The 24,719-nt window shown below is 33.1% G+C and overlaps 2 protein-coding genes across 8 annotated transcripts in view; both read right to left on the bottom strand.

Annotated features, from left to right (window-relative positions):
• Window positions 1–169: 169 nt before the first annotated feature.
• On the bottom strand, window positions 170–4,054 carry LOC145937492 (lysosomal dipeptide transporter MFSD1). Its single transcript, XM_083040565.1, has 7 exons — window positions 3,598–4,054; window positions 2,406–2,682; window positions 1,907–2,323; window positions 1,382–1,693; window positions 1,188–1,300; window positions 855–1,093; window positions 170–607 (listed from the first exon to the last, which is right to left on the bottom strand). The coding sequence occupies exons 1-7, from the start codon at window positions 3,737–3,739 to the stop codon at window positions 563–565; spliced, it is 1,545 nt and encodes a 514-aa protein (XP_082896691.1). The 5' UTR covers window positions 3,740–4,054; the 3' UTR covers window positions 170–562.
• Window positions 4,055–4,659: 605 nt separating this feature from the next.
• Window positions 4,660–24,719, bottom strand: part of LOC145937684 (BPTF-associated chromatin complex component 1) — a 29,971-nt gene continuing 9,911 nt past the window's right edge. Inside the window, exons 1-6 of one of the 7 annotated variants that reach the window (XR_014425633.1) lie at window positions 24,572–24,709; window positions 23,982–24,208; window positions 8,379–8,588; window positions 6,698–7,670; window positions 6,015–6,106; window positions 5,092–5,139 (exon numbers count right to left, since the gene is read on the bottom strand). Coding sequence is in view for 2 of the 7 variants with exons in the window: in XM_083041170.1 (XP_082897296.1) it covers window positions 4,851–5,139; window positions 5,212–5,310; window positions 6,015–6,106; window positions 6,698–6,715 (498 nt within the window). In the remaining 5 variants the exon portion in view is untranslated. Of the gene's footprint in view, window positions 5,140–5,211; window positions 5,399–6,014; window positions 6,107–6,697; window positions 7,671–8,378; window positions 8,589–9,835; window positions 10,462–23,981; window positions 24,209–24,571; window positions 24,710–24,719 lie in introns of those variants that run through there. The other 6 variants (XR_014425609.1, XR_014425626.1, XR_014425618.1 and 3 more) reach the window with 6 other exon arrangements.

Here is a 24,719-nt window from a genome sequence, read left to right as displayed (position 1 = left end):
CTTTTGTTAAAAAATTTTCTTTAAAACATTACAACGCGCAAAACATTACAAAAATATACACGAAATAACAATTGAAATAACGTCGATACGATTCACTATTTTACTAAAATACTTAAAAAAAAAGAAAAGAAAGAATAATTGGAGAGATCGCGAACATTCATTTATTACAATATTACATCAAGATATATTACACATGATAAGATATATATATATATGTTACATTATCTTATGAATTAAGTAATCCCGTAACGCTTGTTCTTAAAACTAAAGGTATAAAAAGAATGACTCGTAAGTTATTAATATTCATTGGTAACTGAACATAGTCATTAAGTTTCGTGTAAAATATGTCATAAAGTTTCATGTAAACTATATGTATAAGTCGACTTCGATTAAAAAAATATTTCGAAACATTGTTAAAACAGAATTTCGATTTAATTGCGTTACGAAATTATCACAGATCAAGCTGTGTATAATAGGAAGACACAGTGAGCAGACACTTCAACGAGATTTAACTCTTTTACGTACCTATTTATATCATAAATTTGCAACTAGATCATGCGTATCATCGTAATGCTCGATGAATCGGCGTTACTGCATGTGGTGGCACCTGCAATTTAGAAAGATTATTAATATTAAAGTTGAAATTCATATCTTTAATTTCTTATCAGTTATATGATATTAATGACGCAGAAAAATATACTTTTTGCAAGATTAAATAATACTGGCAAAATAAAATTAGATTATCGTTTTCTTTTTAAAAATTATCTTAAATTATCTTAATATATGTGTATGTGCATATTTCTCATATAAAACAAAAATATATATAACATCTTAATATCGTAAAATAGATTTACCATTGCACCAATACGAGACAAATAACGGTTTCGTATACTGATATCAGATTGTGGTTGCATAAGACTGTCCGCTGAGAAATCCGATGTACACTCGGACGACAATAATTTTTCTCGCTCCAAACTCTCAGGCGTACATCGAAGTGTCTCATATCGTTCTCTTTGTCCTGGTGTCATGTTGAGATAACCACCGCTTGTTGCTATGTCCGATACCCAGATCGCGCCAGCGGTTATCAACGAAACTGATTGCAATATGTAAAAAATTTTGCGTTATAACTTATAACATACGAAAATGTGCGTTGACTATTCGAATTTCAAATTCGCAAAAATACTCACTCCAGAGCCAACCCAGGAAGAACATCTCGAGCATTAAATATCCTCCTTTGTCGACAATTATACCAGCTACAATTGATACTACAGCAAGACCTAAATTTTGTACAGCTTGTGCTCTATAAAAAAATAGATTATACATCAATATTTTCTTTACCATTAAGTATTATTCCATTACAATGAGCAATAAATATACTTACATTCCATAAGCAGTACCAAGTTGATGCTCTGGTGTGACAAGAGCGATTAAAGGCCATAAACTGCTAGCGAGCATGGAATACGCCAATCCCATGAGAATCATACACACATAGGGATTCAAATAGGTAAATGCAAGCAATCCATGTGCAAGGATAGTCATACAAATACTAATAAACACCCATGATACGTTTTTTCCTGCTCTATCTACTAAGTAACCCAACAAAGGTGATGCTATCGCCGATATCGAATAAACGAGAGAATTCACCGTGTTTGCAGCAGATGGATCGTATTCGTATTTCCGTTCAAAAAATACCCTAAAGACAAAAAAAAATTATTAATTCCTTTTCTAATATGTAAAATTATAAATGAAGAGTCGAGCAAGAGTTAATTCTTATTCGAATGAAATGAATCGCGTAATATGATATCGTTATCAATACTGTTCTAAAAAATATTTTATACGCTTGATTAATGCGATTTGAAAATCATTCTATACATATACATACAATAATTGTTTATTATGCACTTACTTTCCCAAAGCGATAAAGGGGAATATCGCGACGTAATAAGCAATGCAAATGACTGCAATCAGCCAAAAGATCGGCTTGAAATCCTTCACATCCTTCAGACTAACGACTTGCGGTTCTTGTCCCTCTCCTCGTCGAAGCAGTCTCTCAGCGCGTTTGTCCATGAGGCCTAATATACACGCGCATATCATCGAAATCACGCAAGTTCCAGCAGCGAGGAAGAGAACTATGCCGATGCACTCTGGGCCCTTATAATATTTAGATACATAATTGTATATTGGCTCCATTACTAAGAAGTTCACAGTCGATCCTACTCGCGCGAAGCTCAACTGCAGTCCGAACACCATGTTTAATTCTTTACCTTTGAACCACAGAACTGCGTAACTGTTCTGGGCAACTGCTAACGATTCTGCGCCGATTCTGGAAAAAAAGAAAGAAATAGTTTTCCATTCTAATTTATAAAAGAATACGTAATAATTGTAATATTTAGACAGATGCATACCCAAAGACAAATCGGCCGAACATCATTAGCCAAAAATCATCAACCATGGCACCGCTTGCAAAAATGATTTGGCCAATCAATGTAAGTCCCATATATATCACAGTACCTAGCCGAATTCCAAAGACACTGTCCAATAAGAATCCACCAATAAAGCAGAGAATGACATTCGGCCAGGAATATATGGAATATAGCAAAACAAATGTGCTAGTTGACATATGTAAGTCAGTTTTAAAATTATCCTGTAATGCTCCAGGATTATCAAAACAAAAGTACGATCCTGAAATGAAAGATATATAACGATTGAAATATTTGCTAGAACATAATCTTGTAAAGAAACACATTTTTTTAAAAGAAATTTATACAACACACTTCTATTAAATGAATTAAAATTTACTAAAAGTTAAAGTTCATTAAATGAAGGTATTATTACATATGCATAATTCCATTATGCGTCATAAGTTCTAATATCATTTACATAACATATGGCAGATAAAGAAAGAAACATGATAAAGCATACAAAGAGAGCATTCATGATATGTCTTATCTAAACAGTGTCAAATTTTTCTCTAATTAATAGCAAAAAACCTAAATGAGATGCAAACAATTCCATTAATTAATTTTTTTTGTCTCGCTTTCTTTATTTTTAATTTTGACTATTAAATTGCAACTAAAATTTTTTTTATAAATTTAGAAAAAGACAAACAAAATATATCAAATAAATATTATGTATTATTATGTATTATAATGTATTATTATGTATTATTATATATTATTGTTTCTTTTTATAAATGTGGCTAAAAGTATCTAATATCTATATTCCCATATGTCAAATTATATAAATCTTAATTTTAAATATGTGCTATATATAAAGTTCAATATTAAAAAATGTATAATAATATTGTACAAACAAAACTCAAGAGAGTTAAACAATTTTGTTCAGAATAAAATACATTTTTAAATAAAGATATATGTCAGGTAATACAAGAATACAAAGAACGCGAGAAAAGACATACAAATCTGAAACGCGACATACAATCTCGCGATAGTAAACAATAAAATATTCGATGTATCTTGTTCGTCGTTATCGTCGCGATAGCAATTCGCTCTTTTGACAGTGACACCATTACAGCTGTGTGATGACAGATAAAGCGACGCGTAAACAACGCATCTGCGAAGTTACGTCAGTTCATACCGAATCCGAGTAGACACATAAGCGCCAGGCCCAAAAATCGATAGGGCATTTTCTTGGGACTGCAGCATCCTTGCAGGGCCATCTCGTCCTCGGACCTGTCCATCTCGGTGCTAACAGAATTTTCCGCCACGCCTCCCTCCATGCCTCGTTGTATTGTCTGCTGCTTTGTTGTCGTCGAATATCCGAAGAGCTTACACGCTACGTATACAAAGTCGAATTCAAGCAATTCGTGTCTTGCGGGACGCGCGGCGATCTTATTCCTTTCCTTTTACATCGCACAATTATGTAAAAATGAGATCGGCGGCACCGCGATCGAGGAACGACGCCGACAAACTACTCCGAGCGCATCCCGCAGCAGCCGAATACCATGATTGTTGATTAATCTGTCAGTCGACGCACGGATGCGTCATCCCAGAATCCCACCCGAGAATCAGCTGCAGGCTAAATTCTCCGCACTAAAATCCCTAAGAGAGGCGCGTATCAACGGCACGAAACGAAATAACTATACTAATTTTTCTTGCGCCAATAATGTTCTTGATAATAAATTTAAAAAATACAATTTATTGCATATAAATTTTTAAAGCAAAAATGTTTCGATTATACTAATCTATAAAAATCTCATATAAATCGTTTTCACGATTTTTCTACATTTTATTTCAATTATTAAATTTAATATTATTGCTCAATTGCATTCGCACTGATTTACGTATATTACTTAATTTTAATAGAAAGAAATATATAGAAAAATTAATCTGTAATAAATCTATCCATAAGAATCATTATTTAATGATTATTGCAAGCTCCAATCATCTTTTTCTGAACGTTGTAAATTACGCTTATTCCTCAAATAAAGTAAACTTCTTATAATAAAAATTATACTCTAATCTCTAATCTATATGTACTTGTTAATTTATATGTACATTAACAGTACTGTATTAGTTGTTTTATAAAAATTATACTTGAGGATAAACAAGTATAAATTTTTCAAGTATTCATCAAAATAAAAATTGTCAAGAAATCCAAGGATGTCCATTTCAAGCTTATACGATGAAAACGATGATATTAAATTAGATTTTCATACATTTATTGTAAAAAGGTAACTTATGAGCTTATATGCGATCAAGATGCTTAAAACTAGTTAAAATTTTAACGATCAATGTTCATGAACAATCAGATGATAGAAAACTTGGTATCGTCAAGTCCTTAGCTCAGTTTACTCAGTTAACTTAGGCAATAAGTTAACAGTACTAAAGCTAACCAGTAACTTCCTCGGTAGCGCCTTCTTCGAATTCAAGTTTCACTTGACATTCCTCGGGAAGTCCTTCGACATCCACTTCCGTTTCAGGTGCGTTCAACATATTAAGCGTCACTTCCGCCGATTTTCCTATCAAACTTTGATTTCCCGATGTGGATTGCTGCTTAATGACTTGTTGCTGAACTAATGTCGATTGTTGCGTCTGCTGAGGAAGAATCTGTTGTTGTCTAACGGATATCCCGGCTTCTTCGAATGCTTTCTTCTTCAAGGTGGTTCGTATCTGAGAACTGGAAAAGAGAGCAATACGTTCGCTGTAAAATTCGGACTGACTGCCTCAGTGGCAGCCTTTGAAAACTTACACCGTCCGACTCTTGATGTGTTCGCTTATTTTGTTCAACTCTTCGCTGAAAGCCCTTACTGAGTGACGGAGCATCTCAATGTCCTCCTCAGTCCATTTACTACGCATCGAGGGGGAAATTATGAAAAGAGCATGGGGTTTGTAGTAATAATACAGAGTAATACTCTGATGGTGTACACTGCAAATTTCTTGGAAACAAGAAAATTTTTGTATTGATTTTGGATACTTTGAAAATAATTCACTTATGCAATATAATGACCAACACTAATTATATAAATGAAAAAGAGCGAGTTTGAATTAATCTTTTAAACATTACAAGAATATATTCAATAATATGTAATTAGATATAGAATAATTAAGAAAAGTAAAAACTCTCCAAAGAAATAAAAAACTTCTTGATTTAATTACACTTCCTCATTTAACCTCATAAACATCTCTAATTAATTTTCAAATTTAAACATTATAATAAAAAGTTTTTATTTTTTAAACAATAATATGATTTGAAAATCATGAAAAATTACCAGATATCTTGCTTTGTTCTTCGCAAATTTCATACTGGATCATTATTTCCTATCTTTTGCCATCTTCAAACAAAGTTTGATGTACACAACCAAAAAATTACTTTGCATTATAAATTGCCATGATAATCATGACATAAACTACTAATTTTTCATGTGATTCTTGCTTACTATTAAATACGCTTGTTATTCTGATCATATATTCTAATTAGAAATTTATATTTTTCTATCACTAAACAATATTCTATCTTACAGGTCGCGATCATATTTTTTATATTTAACATACCCTGCTAGCGAATCTGAAGTTGGATGCAGTTGCATTGTGAGTTCACCTAGTTTGTTAAAGGCCACACCAGCTGCGGTGAAGATTTCACCCACCTAAAAGCAAATAGTTTTTTCTTTCTAGCTGTTATGTACATTGTACATACATTCATTGATGATAACTGTATTAAAATTCCTCGTTATTGTTTTATTCATTATATTATGGTTAATATTGCAATGTTGTAGCTAAAAACCATCTAAAGATGTAAAGCAATCTGTTAATTTCTCACAAACTTTTATTTTCTTACTAATTATAATTATAAGCAGATATAATAGTACAAAAATAGGAAGAAAAAAATTTGAAGAAAACCACAGACAGTAAACATGATAACCAGTATAGTTGGCTTAACCTAACGACACGATAAATTGTTTTTCTTTATACAAATTGTAATATATTTTAAATACAATATACAATCTCCACACAAGTATCGAATGTAAATTAAAATATTTTTTACGAAGAAGTACAATTAAAGAATTAATCAAAGAAAATCCTTCAACATAACTTCGAAGAAGGAATCATTACTGAAGTCGAGGCAACCTTTGAGGATTTTTTCATAATGTCGAAACGCTTTACGCACGACTCGCAAAAGATTCAAAGCACGAAATACAAAGAAACTGGCCAAAGTCAACAACGGCTTTTATACTCACCTTGCTCGCAGAGTTCATGTTGTTATTATTGTTTGTTGTTAGTTTTCGATTACGAGCGTTCTGAGAAGATTGTGACATGGCGGCGAATTCGTTAGCACCATCTCGTATCTCTTTTGCGAACCACGTTCTCTAATTTTTTATTTTACCGGCACACTTTGTTAAAGATATTTACCATATCTATTATTTATTCGATAAGATTATATTTCGCATAAATATATATTATGTATTAATATTTAAAATTAGGAATTTAGTATGTTTCTTTTTGGAAATCTCACTTTTTTAAAACATACATCTAGTTTGTAATACATAATTATCTATTCATAAATTTGTTTCATCTTTTTTTTAAATCTCTCGTATTAGTCTTTTTTAATTATAATGTAACAGAAATGTAGTAACTCGTCTTTTGAGCGAGTTGATTTTACGATCGCTATTTTCTTTCGTAAATCAAAAGTGTGCGTCCCCAATCGTTACACGCGGTGATGGTGACTTTTCGAAAATCGCACAGCCTCGTCAAAATGTCCTCAATATGCTGCGTCGGATCGCCGGTATACTTCAGTTCCTTTAACAGCGGAAAGTCCTCCGATTTCACTTTTCGCAGTCTTCTCGACGCGTTTCTGTAACATTTCCAAGGCTGCGGCTCGATGACGATCATTTCCGATAGATCGCAAGCTTTTCGTAGAAACTCCTCCAGACCCTCATCGCCGCGATTCAGATGAATCCACATAGTGATCGAGAAGCAGAACACCACGTCGAATCGCGTCTTGTGAAGCTGCGCCAGATACCTCCTCAGCGTCTCGCCGCAATCATCAGACAAAAAGTCTAGACACTCGAAGGTCAGGCGATCCGGGCGTGGATTGCTCTCGAGCGCTCTCTCGATCAAAATCGGATCGAGATCCACACCGATTAAAGAGATCTTGGGTTGATCTTGGGACATAGACTTCTCGAGGAAGTCGTATAACATGTATGTGAGATTCTGCAAAAACACGGAGAGTAGAATTAAATATATAAATATACAAGGTATTGGATTTAAATAGATGAGATCTTTCAGAGCTATGAATTTCAGAGAGTCGAATTTCAAATTCATATTTACTTAGGAAAAATTGTATGGAAAATTTTTCGCAATTTTTTAATGATTATTAAATAAATTTAAAAATTGTATTTAAATCTTTTAGACTAATTTTTGTATTCTTAAGATAAAGTATTGCTAAAATTCATTGAAAAAGAGAAAAATTTGTTGTTAATATAATTAAACAGCATTCTAAAAGATCATAAATTGATAGCTTATATGAAAATAAAATATCCAATTTGTATTTTATTAATTATTTAAATTTAAAATAGTTATCGGATTAGTTAAATGTCACGTCTTCTTAATATGATTTCTCCAATTATCCGAAAATAATCTCCGGTTAAAAGGAAACATGACATTTGCGAGAAGCAATCCGTATAATTAGGAAAACGCGTTAGCTTTAATAGGCAGAGAGAAAAGCACGAATATACGTGCAGGAAATTTGTAGAACAAGGACAAAGGATACGGATTCCGGAAGCGGATGGCGCGCGGTCGGTACCTGAAAAGGGATAACTCGACTCAAAATTAGACGCGCCGTTTGTAGTTTCGGATCACGAAGGCCAAGTCTCATCCCGTTTTGGATGCCTGACCCCCCGACAGATGTGCCGTTCTTACCCCGGCGTTACAGCCGACGTCTAGACCCGCGTATTTCCGGGCCGGATGAGCGTCCCGTCGCCGCTGCCACACGCCACGCGGAAGTTGCCGCACGCGCTCTTCCGCAGGATGGAATTGGTAATAATTCATGAAGTTCCCGTGTCTGATAGCGCCCGGATCCGTTTTCTCGCCGCTATTCCCGTCGCTGCTCATTGTGCATTAAAAAAAAACCTGAAACACAATAAATATTAAACTATTATTACGCATGTGATATTTTTTACTTGTCTAAATATAATATTAGCGCATAAATGACTCCTAATATAATCTATTATATTCATCAATACATAGATTATAGATCAATCAATATTAAAATTTAGGAAAAAAAGAAACGTAGTGTGTACATATTATTTTAGAAATAAATAATAAAATTAAAATAATTTTATTTTTGGTCGTATAAGATAGAAAAAACTTAAAATATTAAGGCACATCCGTAATTTCAAAAATCAAGGTATTTAATGTGATAAGAATGGATTTTTATGACAATTTATCTTTTTTCTTAATGTATGACAGAAATGTAGTACAATGTTGCGTATGATACTGCAATAGTATATATGTATATAATATACGATCGTTGTGGTGTGACGATGGCAATGACAACGTTAACAAGCGACAAAGAGGCAGAAAGAGTATTAGAGAAGGAGAGAAAAAGAGAGAAAGAGGGGAAAAAAGAGAACAGAGGCTACGAGAGAAGGTCAGGGGGACCAAGAGCGGAAGGATTGAACGGTTAATTCGTTGGTGTCCGCGACCTAAATAATCGTAACCTTCGATTGAGAGACGACGAAGCGTGGAAAATTATCGATGAATTATCTTAGCTGTGAATAATCTGACTGTCATTGACGACTCTATATAAAAAAAATCGAAAAGCAATATTAAAAATTAAAATTAATCTTAAAAAAGTACTGAAGAAATTATCGAAGCTAAACAAGATATTAAAAAATATCAAAATAGAGAAAATTAGAATAATTTAATATAATAAAAAATTATTTTGTGTAAAATAAATATTTTTATTTTATCTCCATTATTAAAAGATTATTTAAAGATGGAGAAGCTTTGTTTAGGTTTAGATGAAAGACGAATGAACATCATAATTTAAAATCGAACTTCAAACAGCAGCGATTGATTAAAATTATTTTTGCATCGAAAGAAAATTATTATTATATAGGTATATTATTATTATTAAAAAAAAATATATATATATATAATGTGTCTTGAAAAACAGTTCGTATTGAGATTTCTATGTCACTTTTGCGATTTATCCGGATTTATCCTTAGTCCTATTCGTTTTTCTTGATTTATTAGTTTGTTGTGCACAAAGAGAGCTAATCCGAAAAAAACATCCGTCCAGGAGAAAATCGCTCTTTTCGTCTATATTGTCAAAAATATTTTTCTGAAGAGTCACACAGAGAACAATAACAAACCTTTTTAAAAGGCGACTTTCCGCCAAAGATTCGGTAAATATTGAATTCGATGCGGCACAACAGGGAGGCGGTCCATCGATCTTTCGTTCTCGTTGCCAAATCCTTTCGAGGTATATACATATGTATACAGATTGCTAAATCCGAGATCGTGAGGGCACGGCACACACGTGCATGTTATGTGCTCACGATTGTATGTACCAACACATTACCACATTGTATGTACCTGGCGCGGTAGAATTGATCGGATTAAGAAGGCGATTGGATTTCACTCGGATTTCAGGCACCTCGCGCCTTTGTGAGAACACATAGGCGAGCCCCTCGTTTTGTTTTATGCGTTCCAATTCGTGAAGAAATTCTCGTTCGTTATTTTGCGCAATCGTTTTGCCAGTGTTAATCGTAATCATCGTATAGTTGTATATGCGGGGGACACGATACAACGCTCGCCGGTGTCTAATTACTCCGCGTCGTGTGTCCGCGATTACGGTCCAACGCGGTAATTAACCGAATAATTCTGGACTTGTATGGTGATTTAGCGCGAAATTTCTTGCGGGAGAGTATAATGAGTGTCTATATATCGTCGATTGCAACGAGTATTATGACCTGCCTGTATATACATCTGCTCGTGGATTGCATCAGTGACATTGACGCTGATATGGCCTCATTTGCGTCACAGATGCATGTATGTACATGCTAGTTGAAAAAAAATCACCTAAGAGAAATTTCAATTTCTCAACTGTCATCGCGCGCATCTCGGATTTATTCGAGTATTAATTATTATCATCAATCGTTATTCAAATTAAAGAAACGAGAGAGCAATAATGGTCTACGTGCTTTTTTTCAAATAGATACATGTATATATATGAATGTTTATAATAAAATTGGCATAAACATCTCTTTTGAAATTCATTAAGGAATGTATCGTTTAAGACGTCAAATAAAAAGTTGTACGATAAAAATATAATATATTATATTGCGAATATGTAAAATGGATTAGTGTTGTTTGCGTGCATTCTTACGAAACATAGAATGTTCGATAGAAACGTCTCACGACACGAGACAATAAACTCACGTGTGTCGTCACTCACGTGACGTATAAATGACACGATCGCGATTAGTCATCTGAAATCTACATCATCTTCGATCTTGAAAGGGAACGCCTAAGGACATTCTCTGTCGCAACAAGCCATCGCATCTTGGGCAACGCGCGCATAAAAATTCTGAGATGATTCCGTCTCGGTTTCTTCTTAACGCATGATTTTCATAATGGTCTTTTCGTCATCGGACACCAAGATCGATTTATCCAAAAAGTTCACAAATAATTCCTCAATTCCTCTATAATTGAGAAACAACGAAATGTGGGAACAGCAGATGCATAATTCAGATGTTTCTTTCAACGAATAAAGATTTGAGTATACGAAAAAGAATTATAAAAACCATCTTATAATGACAAAACGTCTCACATGATCACCTATCTTAAAATATTCTCATGATCATTCATCTTAAAATATTCGTCGACAATTGGCTAAGAAAACTACTACGCGTCTTTCGCAAGAAAGAAGCAAAGGGGTAAGCATCTCTTTTCATATAGCGTGTGGTCGATCGGAAACCGGTCAATGGCATGAAAAAAAATGGGGGGAAGGGGCAGCTGCATGGACCTTTTTGCTCCACGAGCCCTTCTTTCTTGCGTCGAAAAATCGTGATGCTGGCCAGAAGTTCGCTCGGAGCAGGTAAAGTAAAATATGTCCCGGAAGTCGGTCGTAAAGCGATCCATTACCGCGTACATCCGGCGCATTCATTCGTCGTTTTTTCCGCGGATCCATTCATAGTAAATCCGCTTTTTCCGGATTTTCGTGTTCTATGCTCCGGCTACAAACAAATCGACGCTGGGATCTCGCCGAGATCTTTTCCGACGACACCGCTCGCGACAAAGGCTGACACCTTGTATAAGCCTCTTCGAAAGGGGCGTCTCGGGGTGGGTACGATTATCTTGAAAAATATCGGTATTACTTCGAGAGAGCCGATTGCCGCCACGTGCGTGCATCTTTCGATTCTCCGCATGAAAGATTGACCATGCAGTTAACCGCGCAAACGACTTAATCCTTGGTTCAATTCGAAAAAGATTATATTTTTCTCTCCATTTTTCGCAATGGCGTTCTCCTCAAAAATACTGTTGTTCGCTATTATTATCTAGATGTGTGTGTGTTGTGTGTGTTTTACGAAAAAAAATACAATATAAAATCCATAAATATATGCACGTATACATATCTAAAATTTTTTTTTATTAAATTTTTTAAATAAATATATGTAATATTATTATTTTTCTCTTGATTGATAGATCAAATTACAAGGGAATATAAAGATAAACTGCATCTTTTTAAAACTCCCTATCTTTTAAATGTTGCATTATAAAAAAAACGACATGTATGTTATCTGCCTTCCTGTTTACATTTCACCGAAAACATAAAGACTAGCATTTATCGCTTTACGCAACAAAATTTCGCAAAGCCTATTAGTATCTTAATGATTGAATATTTCCTATTTCCTTGAAACACGATATCCTTTCGGATTTTCTGATGAGTTAAGATTTTTTTATATTAACATTTTTTTGTGTGTGTGTAGAGACATAAATTAAAGTAAAAGAAATTATACGAGAACGCTCAATTAAAAAATATAACGGTATTATTAATAAATATGTTTCAAGCTGATGACGCTAGTCGTGACTTTTTAGAAACGTTTAGACATCTCCCTGGAATTCGTTTGTGCAAACACTGCAACGTACCGTACCGGAAGCGTATCATATAGCGGATGACGCGACTTCCGGGACGCGATCTTAAGAATTCCAATTCATCGCTCGGTATCGTCGAAATCCGTTTGCTCAGCCGCTTCCAGTATTTTCGTTGCTCATTGTCAGTCACCAGTCCGGTTTAAACTCGTATTGTCGTCATTCCCGCCACCGTTCCCGCTTTTATCGGAGAACGTTCTCACATGTCCTAGAGCTTATCTGCCTCTGTAATTCGACGCAATTTTTCATCACGATAAAAGCATCGTGTCAAGAAATGGCGCCATAGTTGATATTTTTGCACTTGATTTAAAATTTATAAGTTATAATTTTTTCTCGATTATGAATAGCAGTGTTTTTTAAAAATTGCTTTGTATTTAAAAGTATAATGTAACGCTATAATAGGTATGTGTCAAACAAAACCGAAAAATCTTATATAGAATTATGATGAGATAAATGTTCTTTTTTTTATCAAAAGAAAAAAAAATTTTAATGAAAAGGAACCAAATTAAAAATAGAATTTCATAATATCAGTATATATATATATAACGTGACATAAGTTATTTGCGCAAATAGTATGTTTTTTTCTCTTACGTTTGTATGCTTAAAAACTTATCCTCATTATTGAGATAAAAATACTTGTAAACCTTGAAGTTTTTAATGACACATTCCAAAACTAAAACGATCTCTTGCACGTTTAGTTTACAACTACTTCTCATTAGTGACGAACGAAAGATAAGCTCAGAGATTCTTCGCAGCAAATTTTTCTATCTGGAAACCAATTAATTTTTCAGCCACCGATCGCGCTAACAGAATATATTGATTACGATGGATCATATGGAGGATTCGCTCATCAACCTTCGATTCTCGATAAATACTCGTACGTTCGACTTCGAAGGATTTAAATGTATAACTGGGTTAAGTAAGGATAAGTGTCGCGACAGAGATTTATGATTATTGCAACCGAGAGAAACCTCGAATGATGTCAAGTTCGATTCTCCCCATATTTGTTTAATAAAAAATTTAATAAAAATTGATATATGAGAAATCATAAAAAAACTATTTTGCAATAAAAAATCAAAGATAAAAATTATTGAACACGCTATATAAAACATCTCAGAAATCAGGGACACTCTTCGTATTTTGATTATAAATAGATTCTTTAATATTTACACCCAATTCTTTCTTAAAATCTAGTTGATATAATCTATTTAATTATATCAAAGGTGACTGATATCAAAAGCAAACAAGAAATTTTCTTCGAGGTCTTAACCTAAATTTCCGTAGATTAATTACTTTTATAAAAGCGTGGTTTATCGAAGAAATGTCCTCATTTCTGATGTCATAATGTATATAACAAAGTAATACACTGCCTTTAATTTAACTGGAAATTGAACTGGAAATGTACTACTTATCACAATTCTTTTCGACTTTGACATTAAATAGATAAACTTCAAGTGAAATATCTGTAACTAGAGGAATAACATTGCTTCAGGGAAATACATTAAAATTAACTGAAGAACACATAAATTTGTGTATGTCAGCTATTAATATTCTTGAAACTTAATTAACCCTAATTCGTGACGTTTGCATAGAATTAATCACCAATTAGATGAAAACTACTTCTTCCCTGAGTAAGCAACTCTTACTCTCCATCAACTAGTGATTGATCCTTACGAAGAATTATTAGCAACTTGTGTGTTCGTGTAAATCAATCAACTTAAATAGGAAATACATGAGGTGTATTTTCGATTTACACATGAATAAAGTAAAACTTGATATATGAAAATATGATTATTCATTTTTGTAACGAAATTGCGTCAATTGCCTAAAGCACTTGCAGATCTATATCCTTGTTTTTGAAAGAGAATTTGTTACGCAATCTATATTTTATACTCAGCAAATGTGAAAATATATGAGGGAATACTTATTGAAAGATGATTATGCCATTACACAACTTACTCCGAGGTGCAACATTCTACGCGTATAAGTTACGTGTAAAGTTGCGTTATATCAGCGCCTCTCATTACTTCGCCACGAATACGCGTGGTAAAAAAAATGACGCAAACCGAGACGTGGATAAGAAGAGCTTCGTATTTGCAAAACATTTTACTATGCAAATGGTTTACAAAGTACGTCAGAAAAACTTGCGTCAACAGTTCAAGGTGCGAATCTAGATTGCGCGCGGTGTAAGAAAAAAAAATATTACTTAAGTAAAGATGGCATATAGCATTTCATAAAAAAAATCATACGTAAAATTCACGAGAGGAGATTAGTAGATTTAAAAGAATTCATAGCAAACATTTTCACGGTGTACTTATTTCAGATATTTTCTAAATTAATTTTTTATCATAATCTTTTGTCTTCTCGATTAATCGCGAAGATTACGCGATAAAAAAAAATAAAAAAATAAAGACATGTATACTTTTTCACGATCGTTCGAGGAGCGTCTTATCACCTGGTATTTCTCCACGTCTTCGAACGCGTGATCGAGAAAAACACATTGACGTCACTGATTAACACCTGTCAGAAAGTTGCTTAACGAATCGTGTTTCACGATCATATAGATTGAACTTTATTTTGTGATGGCTATGCAATCGCCGATACACTATACATTTACTGATACATAAATATGTGAAGTTATCGTGCGCCTGTTCACATTATCTATCATGGTGCATTTGATCGCGCCCACGCTTCTGCGTGATTCTTATCGTATGTACATACATACCGGTACGTAATACCGGAACCACGAAGAGATACGTCATTTAAATACGTCATCCTATTTTTTAAATTGAAAATTATAGTGGCATGATTATGTGACGTCACCGAAGTCATCGTGCGCATCATAAATTATGAAATACACACAGTAATCATCGAATTTTTTGTTTAGTTTAGATCATCTAGATCTAGATTTTTCATATCGAGTCGGAAAACAAAACAATAATATTATAGAGAAAATTTTTCGGAGAATGTATATCATATTCTCATATAATTTTCATACAATTTCGATATCTCGAATGCGTAGAAAATAAAACTTTATTTTGTATGAATATTTGAAAAAAAAAAAAAAAGAATAATTGTGCTCTACAATAACTATTGCAATAAATAACACATAATTGAAGGACAGACGTAATTCTCTCGATGTTATAAAAAATATAAATGAATTTTTTTTAACAAGACCTTTAACATAAAATTGTTATAAGATCGTATGCAATTTATTTCTAAGACCGACATTGTCAACATATGTTAGCTACGTTTCTTACAGAGTTTCTGGCTTGCAGAGTATTAAGAGTTTCATGTCGTTCTGCTTGGCATAATTTGCATTAATTAGGTTTAGTCAATATCTTATAATTGACCAAGCACTAGACCCAATCGTTAAAACAAAATAAATTCGCGCGTGCATATTCGATACATTCTCGCCTTTCACCTTCTCGATTTAGAGACAGCAAGAACGTAAATTTAAATAATAAATTAACCGTTCAAAGCTCGCACCCGCATTATAATTAATCACATCCAGCATTCTCCAAGCAAATTATCGTCAAACGATATCTCAAATCAAGTTGACAAAAACTTAACAAAAACAGAAAGAGAGAGTAACTTTCACAAATATAAAAAGTTTAATGTAAACCGGAATAAAAGAAATTAACTTTTCTCTGTACTATATATATAACTGTTTTATCTATAATTATGCACATTTTGCACGTGCAGCACCTTGTTTCTTAAATTGATTTTTAAAAAATTGGATACACATAAATGTGTGACTTTCATAAAAAAGTTGATAAAAGATCTAATATTACAATCGCAATGAAAATAAAGCATCTTTTCACTCATGTCTCGTCCTATTAACCGCATCCTGTGCCTATATTTAATTCTTCCGATTGCGCTTTGTGTATCCCGCTAAGAATTAGTCGGTCAGTGTATTTGTGTGAAAGAGCAATAACGGACTGTCAAGCTATATGGGATCGCAACGGGTCAGTATATGGTCAGGTAAGATCTTTTTCGGGATCAAAATCTGGGAAGGATACGTATCCTGTATGGCGTCCTAGTGTCCGCGTTTCTTCGTTTATTTTCGACGGGCAGCTGTTACGCTATGGACCGGATACGAGAGAATACCTTCCAGAAAAAATACGATTCTATCTATTCTTTGCTTAATCTTACCGTAGTCGCGTGCGAAAACATACACGCGCAAATTCTAAGTGAAAAAAAAAAATGTTGCAATATTTCTAATACCTATGTGATGTTAACGAATGATATAACGAAATATAATAAAAATAACGACAGCACAGATAAAATTGCGTGACAGACATTTGAACAGATGTCGCAGATGATATTAAAATTAGTAATCTAAATAAAAACTATGTGACGTTTAAAGAATGTTTAGAGTAGTTGGAATATTTTATAATTTTGTTAAATTTGGTTTAAAGTTTAAAGCTACCAGCTCTTTTATCACACAAAGAATCTATTAATTACATACCAATTAGAATTTAAAAAATGATAAATATTAGAGAATTCGTTACATCTTTTTAAACATTTCATGAAAAAATTTAATCTCTTGAATTACTTTAATTCATTTTTTAATTGTTATATGCCCAGAAATATTTTTAATAATTCTATAAATTTAAATTCTTTTTATACTTAAAAAAAAAATTACTCTACATTTAATAATTTTAAATTAAATTAAAGATTTCTTTGGATAATATTGTGTGTTTGATTATCACGATCAAAATATTATATCACTGTTATATAGTTTATCATTTCACGTATCTTCCGTGAACCTGAGACGTCGTTTTCAGTTTTCAGAACATGTTCGACAAACGAGACAAGCATGTACTCTTCTCTACAGCTCATTTATCTCCCTTCTACTTCCTTTCATTATGTCGTTTCCGTACAGTTTGCGTAGGAGGATCCATAACATCCTCTCTACGCCGACATCCTCCTCGAAATCGCCTCGATTTATAGAAGATTTGAACGTCTCGGAGTTCATCTCTCTAAACTGATTTTTCTCCCTCGTCCCTCTCTCCTTCACGAGACATCCGAGGTGCAAAACGAAACAGCCGGCGAACCGGTTCAAGAATTTTTCGTCGGTTCCTTGTCCCGGACTTCAAACCGGTATCTCGTCGCAAGCGCATGGCGCGCAAAGCGCAGCGCGTAGGCAGACAGTTCTGCAAGCCGCGCGCGTTTCGCAAATCGCGCGCGACATGCGTTCCACGCAAGGCTGGCTCGTTACTTGTCATGAGAAATCCGATTCAAACGTACTAGATGTATCATAAAATGCCAACTCGGCACCAATTTTAATTTTTTATCTATAAATCTGTCAGAGAAAGAGAGCGAGAGAGATCCTATTACACGAGTTTATATCCATATAATATGCCTGCAGAAATTTCTGATTTCAACGAAACTATCTCTTTGTACTATTTGCAAATACGTGTACGCTTTTTACAGTTCTTTTTTTTTCGGTAACTGTAACATTAACGTATAAGTAATGCGTTATACTTTTCAACTCTGAAAATCTATTTAAGAGATATAGAAAAAAAATGTTTGATTAATTTTTTGAACTATATACTTATAAAGTTTATAAAATTCATTTATAAAGTTTTTAGATTAAAGAAAAAATTAATAAAGAAATGTATAATAATACATGAATTAGAAAAAAATTAAAATAAGAGCAAAATTAGAAAAATTGAAAAAATTGATAAACATTACATATAGTGGATTCGCGCAAACGCAATTTCGCGATTATGTTATATAATATTTATCAATTTCTTTATTTTGTATGTCTATGTGTGTGTAATTATATGTGCATAAAACTTAATTCCATCTTTTTAATACAACGTAATTGAAATATGTTAATTGAACAAGAAAAATTTTTGCATTTGAATACATGTACATACACAGAGAGAATTTTTTCTTAGAATTTACCCTGAAAATCATGATAATCGTGGGACAATGGTATGGAAAGAATTTTATGAGAATTTCTGATTAATATTTATCACAATAAAAATAACAACATCTATTGCAATATAAAATATAAAATATGTTTGATTAATTTTGTTATGCAGTTTAGTAAAATTAATCAAACATGTTTTATATTTTATTGTGATAGATATTATTATTTTTATTGTGATAAATATTAATCAGAGAAATTCTCATAAAATTCTTTCCATACCATATTGTCCCACGATTACTATGATTTTCAGGGTAAATTTTAAGAGAAAATTCTCTCAGTGTAGAAAATAATAAATTATGTTTTTCTTATATACTCAATATATTGTAGAGTGAAAATAACACAAATAAGACTAATGTAATAAAAAGAAATTATAATTATGTGTCTTTTCATATTACATTGAATGCATCAATCATTCCATAATATTGCTTAATTTGCTACTAATTGCATGACTTCGAAGAAACGACCTAAGCTAATCATCGGCTTGTTAAACTGTACACAAAAAGCGATGAGTAACAATCATCTCTGATTATCGACATCCGGTTTCTTGACGAAACGATAATTTTGCGAGCGGCAATGCGAAATGGAACAATTTTGTATGATTGCATTTCCCCGACTGTTTATTGCACATCGCGTAGTAACTGGACTATGCCACATAATGGAAAGTTACATTAAATCATGCAATATATTATGAAAAGAGCATGACGGCACATGCGCGATTTTACAAAAGACGGTGCTTGCACAGAAAAGCTTCAATCACCGCAACAGCTGACCGATGAGATCACAAAAGTCCGCATATGTATCTCAAAGTGAGGCGCAAATGACGTGTGAGGTGAAATGGAGTGAATATTTATATCGTCAAGTAAGTGGATCACAATAATAATTTCCTAACACTAAAATTAAGACTTACAACAAAATCGTTAAATATATTTAATAATCATTAGAAAATTAGTAAAAAATGTCAATTAATGATTTTATTATGAAAAACATTAAATTGCGTAACTCAGGGAATAGTAGTTCAAAAATATTTTTAATTCGCAAAAATTACTGCATCATTGTCCTAATAATTGCACTTTATGCAATTATTACACGTTATGTCGAAAGTACCGAAATTATCACGTAAAAAATTTATTTATTTCTAAAATAAATAAAATAATTTTTCTTGTAATGCATCGATGGACTCACTTTTGATAAATATTAAGCAATCTTAAAAACAATCAACAGCCTAAATTTCTCATTTATATTAACGTGACATTTACATCATCGACATTATCTCATCATGTGTTTATGTTTTTACGCGAGATGATGTAATTTAAGAATATAATGTTCTTTAATGTCCTTTCGGCAAAAATGTTAAAAGTGATCAAAAAGCGAAAATAAAAGAGATCTTTAGGTAAATTTGTATAATTGACACAAATGATAAAATATATTATTATGTATTTTTAATCATTTATATGATATTGCAAAAATCAAAGTGAATTCTATTAAAAATAATATATATATATATATATATATATCTCTTTCTTTGTTTCTTCTGTTCATGTTCTAAAGAAATTCAGCAAAACTTACTTTTATTTATATTTGTCTTTTTATATATTTAATAATCTCTCGCATTTTTAAATTTATTTTTATCAAGTACAACGAAGCAAAGTCGAAGATGCCTAATCAATTTTAAACGTCAAAGCTCCACAACTCTTAAGAAATCTTGCAAAATAGTTTCGCTCACAATCAAAATTATTTTTTGATCTACAATTCTTTAGCCAATTTAGAATAAATTTTTCCTTTAACATCTCCTTGCTTGAATTATATTTTTTTCACAGAGAGAGATGTATTCTTTAAAAATTTATGAAATTTTGTGTTCTAATGAGGCATTATCCATCGCTGGAGGGAGGGGGGAAATAAGTATTGATCAGCAAAGAATGTTCGATACGTGACAACACGTGCGAGAAAAACGAAAGGATCTCCACATTCCTTCCTCAGTCTCTCCCATTGTTTTCCAATCATCAAACAAGATTCCCGCATATTTCTCGATGACTAATTTATCCGTAATCATGACACGTAAATAACCACTGACCGAATCGGTAGAATCGAGATGATCATTGCAAGATAGATAATAACAGCCGCTGTCTCATCGTTTACTCATTACCGAAAATTTTTAGTGACATGACGCACACATATTGCCACAGCTATATAAAGTACACACGTTAAATACACATATATGTTCTATATTCTATACCATAGTTTTAGCAACACATATGATATACATTATGAATTTCAAAATGATTTTGCATTTCTCAAGTAAAATTTGAAATTTTCACGTACATTCTTTGATGATAATAAATTAAACAAAAAATTTACTTAAACAAAAAATTACTTTAGTCTTTAAAATCAAACGATTGATCAAACAAAAGATATTTCTATTATTTATCTACTTTCGTCATACGTATATAGTTGAAAGTTAACAAAGGAATGAATCATTTGCAGTCAGTTTTATATACATATATATTCGTACGCCCACATTATCGATCAGCAATCGAGGAATTATTTCAGCAACGTAAATATTCAGTGCCTGTGGTATGCCGGAAGTCGTATTAATTACGCAAAGATATAATTAATAACCGGATTATCTTGATAAAACTTTGCAGGTAGTTTTCTTTACTCCTTTAATTAAAGAATAAAATTAAGATTTTTTTCACTACAGAACTCATTGCTAGCTCTTGTTAATTAGCTAATAGTTCATTAAGAGTGCAACACATTAATTTCTTGTTAAAGAAAACTTGCTCATGCAAATATCCTTCGGGTTAAAACCCAAGATACTTTCGTACTGCGTAATCAATCCGGATGCTTGTAATCGCGAAGAAATAAATTTAAAGATATAGATGTTCAAAAAATCACCAAAAAAGAAATGTACGTTAATTATATGGCTGTTTACCAAGAGCAAACTTCGCTGCCGAATAAATTTCGTTCGATAATACAAATCACTAATCAATGAACTGTCAACGGAGCACCCAGAATCAATCGCGTGTCGCATGACGAAATATCCGCAAGAATGACACCAAGCGCCGAAGAAAAAAAGAAGAAAATATATCTAAAAATCTGACTAAAAATAATGGTGCGGTAAAGGATACTGTGCTGTCGTCATCCCTCGCGATAAACGAAACCAGTTCTACGGATTATCGCCTAGTGATAATTTTAATTTTATTCCCTCCCGAACACATGAGACAAAGGTTATTATTTACATAGAAATTTTTATACAATCCTTGTTGGATTCTGAGAAAACAATAATTCGATTTTTCTCTAATTTCTTGCACTTTTATTATCGTATAGGTCAGTATTATTTCTCAAATCGAGCGAATTAAGCGTTATCACGTTTTATCAATTGGTAAAATATAATGTAATAATCCATTAAGCTTTTATTCAAACAACATAATCGATTGGATTGCGCGACAGTATATAGATGTATTTTGAAAATCATGTATAATTTCTTTTTTATGATAGAATATGTGAGGGAATAACTTTGTCATCCTATGCAAAACGTACATTAGTAATAATTAAAAATAAAAATAAAACTGCAATAATAAATTTGCCAAGCAATTCTAGACAAGAGTTGAAATATTTCAGTCAGGCTTATTACTTCAAATCAATCTTAAATTATATCTTAAATCCTAAACTATTCATGCATGCATTTTTTTGTTAATCGTATACTATACTTGCAAACGCAACTCGCGATAAGACTCGCGCTGTCGAAATGAATGACGATAACGGAGCGAATCACGCGTGACTTTCCGGATCTCTTTTGTAATGACAGCCGCCACGTTACAACGAGCCACGTGGAGTGCTCAGTTTTCACGGACTGTATCGATCACCACCGATATAATCCACTTGCTCCTTCTTCTTCTTCTTTTTCGTGCCTGCTCCGCACGCTTCGTCTCGCGCCAGTTAATCATCGCGAACAGAGCCACCCACGTGAGCGGAATGGCATGGGATAAAAAAGGTGATCGAATTGATCAATATCCGGTGGTCGGAACGCGGGAACGTTTGGAAACGCCGTTTACGAAGGCCTGGCCTGACTCGAACGTGATCCAGACATCACGCAATCGTGGCATTATCTTTCTCTCTCTCTCTTTCTTTCTTTCGAGATATACGTGCCCGCGTACACGTCTTCGCAATGCCCAGAGTCGATCTCTACGTGCATGTGCACCCCAGAGTAGCCATTAAATCATAAAATATGTATATATGTGTATATCGATGATTTTAACACGCGCGCCACACACACCATATCAAGTGCTCATTTACACATGTTTCAGAAAATAGATGAATGTTATAGAGGTCTTCGAATATTGACATAAAAATTATATGACATAATTTTACTGCGGTATATATTTTAAATCAGTTTTAAATACTACTTTATCATCTTAAATACATCTTTATATATTAACTTTATACTGTTCTCACACATATATACACATTAAATGCGCAATTATATAAAAAAAATTGTTTTTTAATAAATATTATTTGATTTAACTATTTTCAATCTCTGTTTTATTTGCATTTTTTTGCTGAATTGCTGATTTTCATTGTTTTAAGCGACATAATGATCAATATATATTTGAGTTTTCTATTTGATTTAAAAAAATCTGAACATACAATGCATTCGTCAAGGATTTACGTGAAATTTTATTCGCCGTACATCGTCACGTTAGGAAAAACTGAATAATCGAAGGTAGGAGATCCGTCACGGTCACACGTGGGTGAAGTTACATGCCCTTATACGCGCAATTGTTTAAAGCCTGCCTCCCGCGCTCAACGAGGAGCGTTAAGGTAGGTAGGTCAAGGGCGCGTTGCGCCGAGCAAGCCTCTGCAAAGATCTCATGTCTCGCGAAGATTGCGTACGTAAATTTTTAAAGATGCTGAACAGACTCTAATTTCTTTGGAGATTATCGATTTTCCTTCGCGAAATTTCAAACATCTCTGAGATAAATATTTAAAATAAATCAGCTGATGACTTTATTCAAATTTGTCAATATTTTATATAATTTTCATGTGTAATTTTTATATAATAATTAAAATAAAAATCAAGACAATATAAATTGATTATTTGCGAATTTTTCAAATTCGCACGTGATTATTTTCCATAGTATCTGTTAACAATTTATTCTACAGAATAAAACTCCACTACTGTATAGATGGTATACATGCTATACATATGCTAATGTAAGACGCTTTGCAATGTGGCTGATAAGCTTGACATATGTATATATTATGACCGCGTGTTGCGATTCAAAGAGTCCACGTATACATATCGCGAGTACGTGTACATATCAAAGTGGTTATAGTAGCACCTAGATGTTTCGATCAATTCCTGATCATTTTTATCATTTATATGTCGCTTTCTCAAAGGGATACAAATAAGAGGTACATACCACAACGCTGGTGTGTAACGATGAAGCATCCGTCGTTTCCGCGAATATATCTGCTCTCTCGTGACGAATTTAATGGACCGCCTTCTCCTAGACGACAACGGGAACGATCATCCGCGTGCGCAATCGTAGCACGTGTTACGATAGCAACAGCGTATGATGTAACACGTTTCCGGTGATTCAAGGAATTCACGCGTGCTTTTCCATCTCGTTAATGATACCATTGACCTCTGGAAAGTAACGAATTTTTCAAAATCAATAAATATGAATATTATTAAGTATCTATATAGATACACGCATAAACTTTCTATATATAAATTGCGTTATACTTTTATAACAACTTTGTATCTTTCATAATAGGTAGTTTGAGACAATCTTAATGTTTATCAACAAATCAAGTGCAAGTATTACTATATTATAGATTAATATTTTATTGAGTATACAACTTTTAGATGCAATCATTAATAAAATATATGCTGTAAATTCTTACTATCTTTAAGAAAAAAAATTGCTTTAGATTGTAATATGTTTATATATTCAATCGAATTAAAAGAAGAAGGGATATAACATCATAAAATATCGTTCGACAATACCAGAAAAGGTTAGGTCGCACCGACGCGACGCGCGAAAGAGCAAACCACCCAAATTGCCAAACAGTCTCGACGGAACTGGCGGGGTGGTAAGGGGGGCGGTCTGATGTCAGATGTCAGTCGAGCCGCCTTCCCCCATCCGGCAGTCACG

The sequence above is a fragment of the Prenolepis imparis genome, unplaced genomic scaffold, assembly GCF_030444845.1.
Source record: "Prenolepis imparis isolate NDT839.2.m4 unplaced genomic scaffold, iyPreImpa1.0 SCAF_1, whole genome shotgun sequence".
NCBI lineage: Eukaryota > Metazoa > Arthropoda > Insecta > Hymenoptera > Formicidae > Prenolepis > Prenolepis imparis.
Note: the sequence above shows the minus strand (reverse complement) of the source record. Positions and strands in the feature narration are given on the sequence as shown.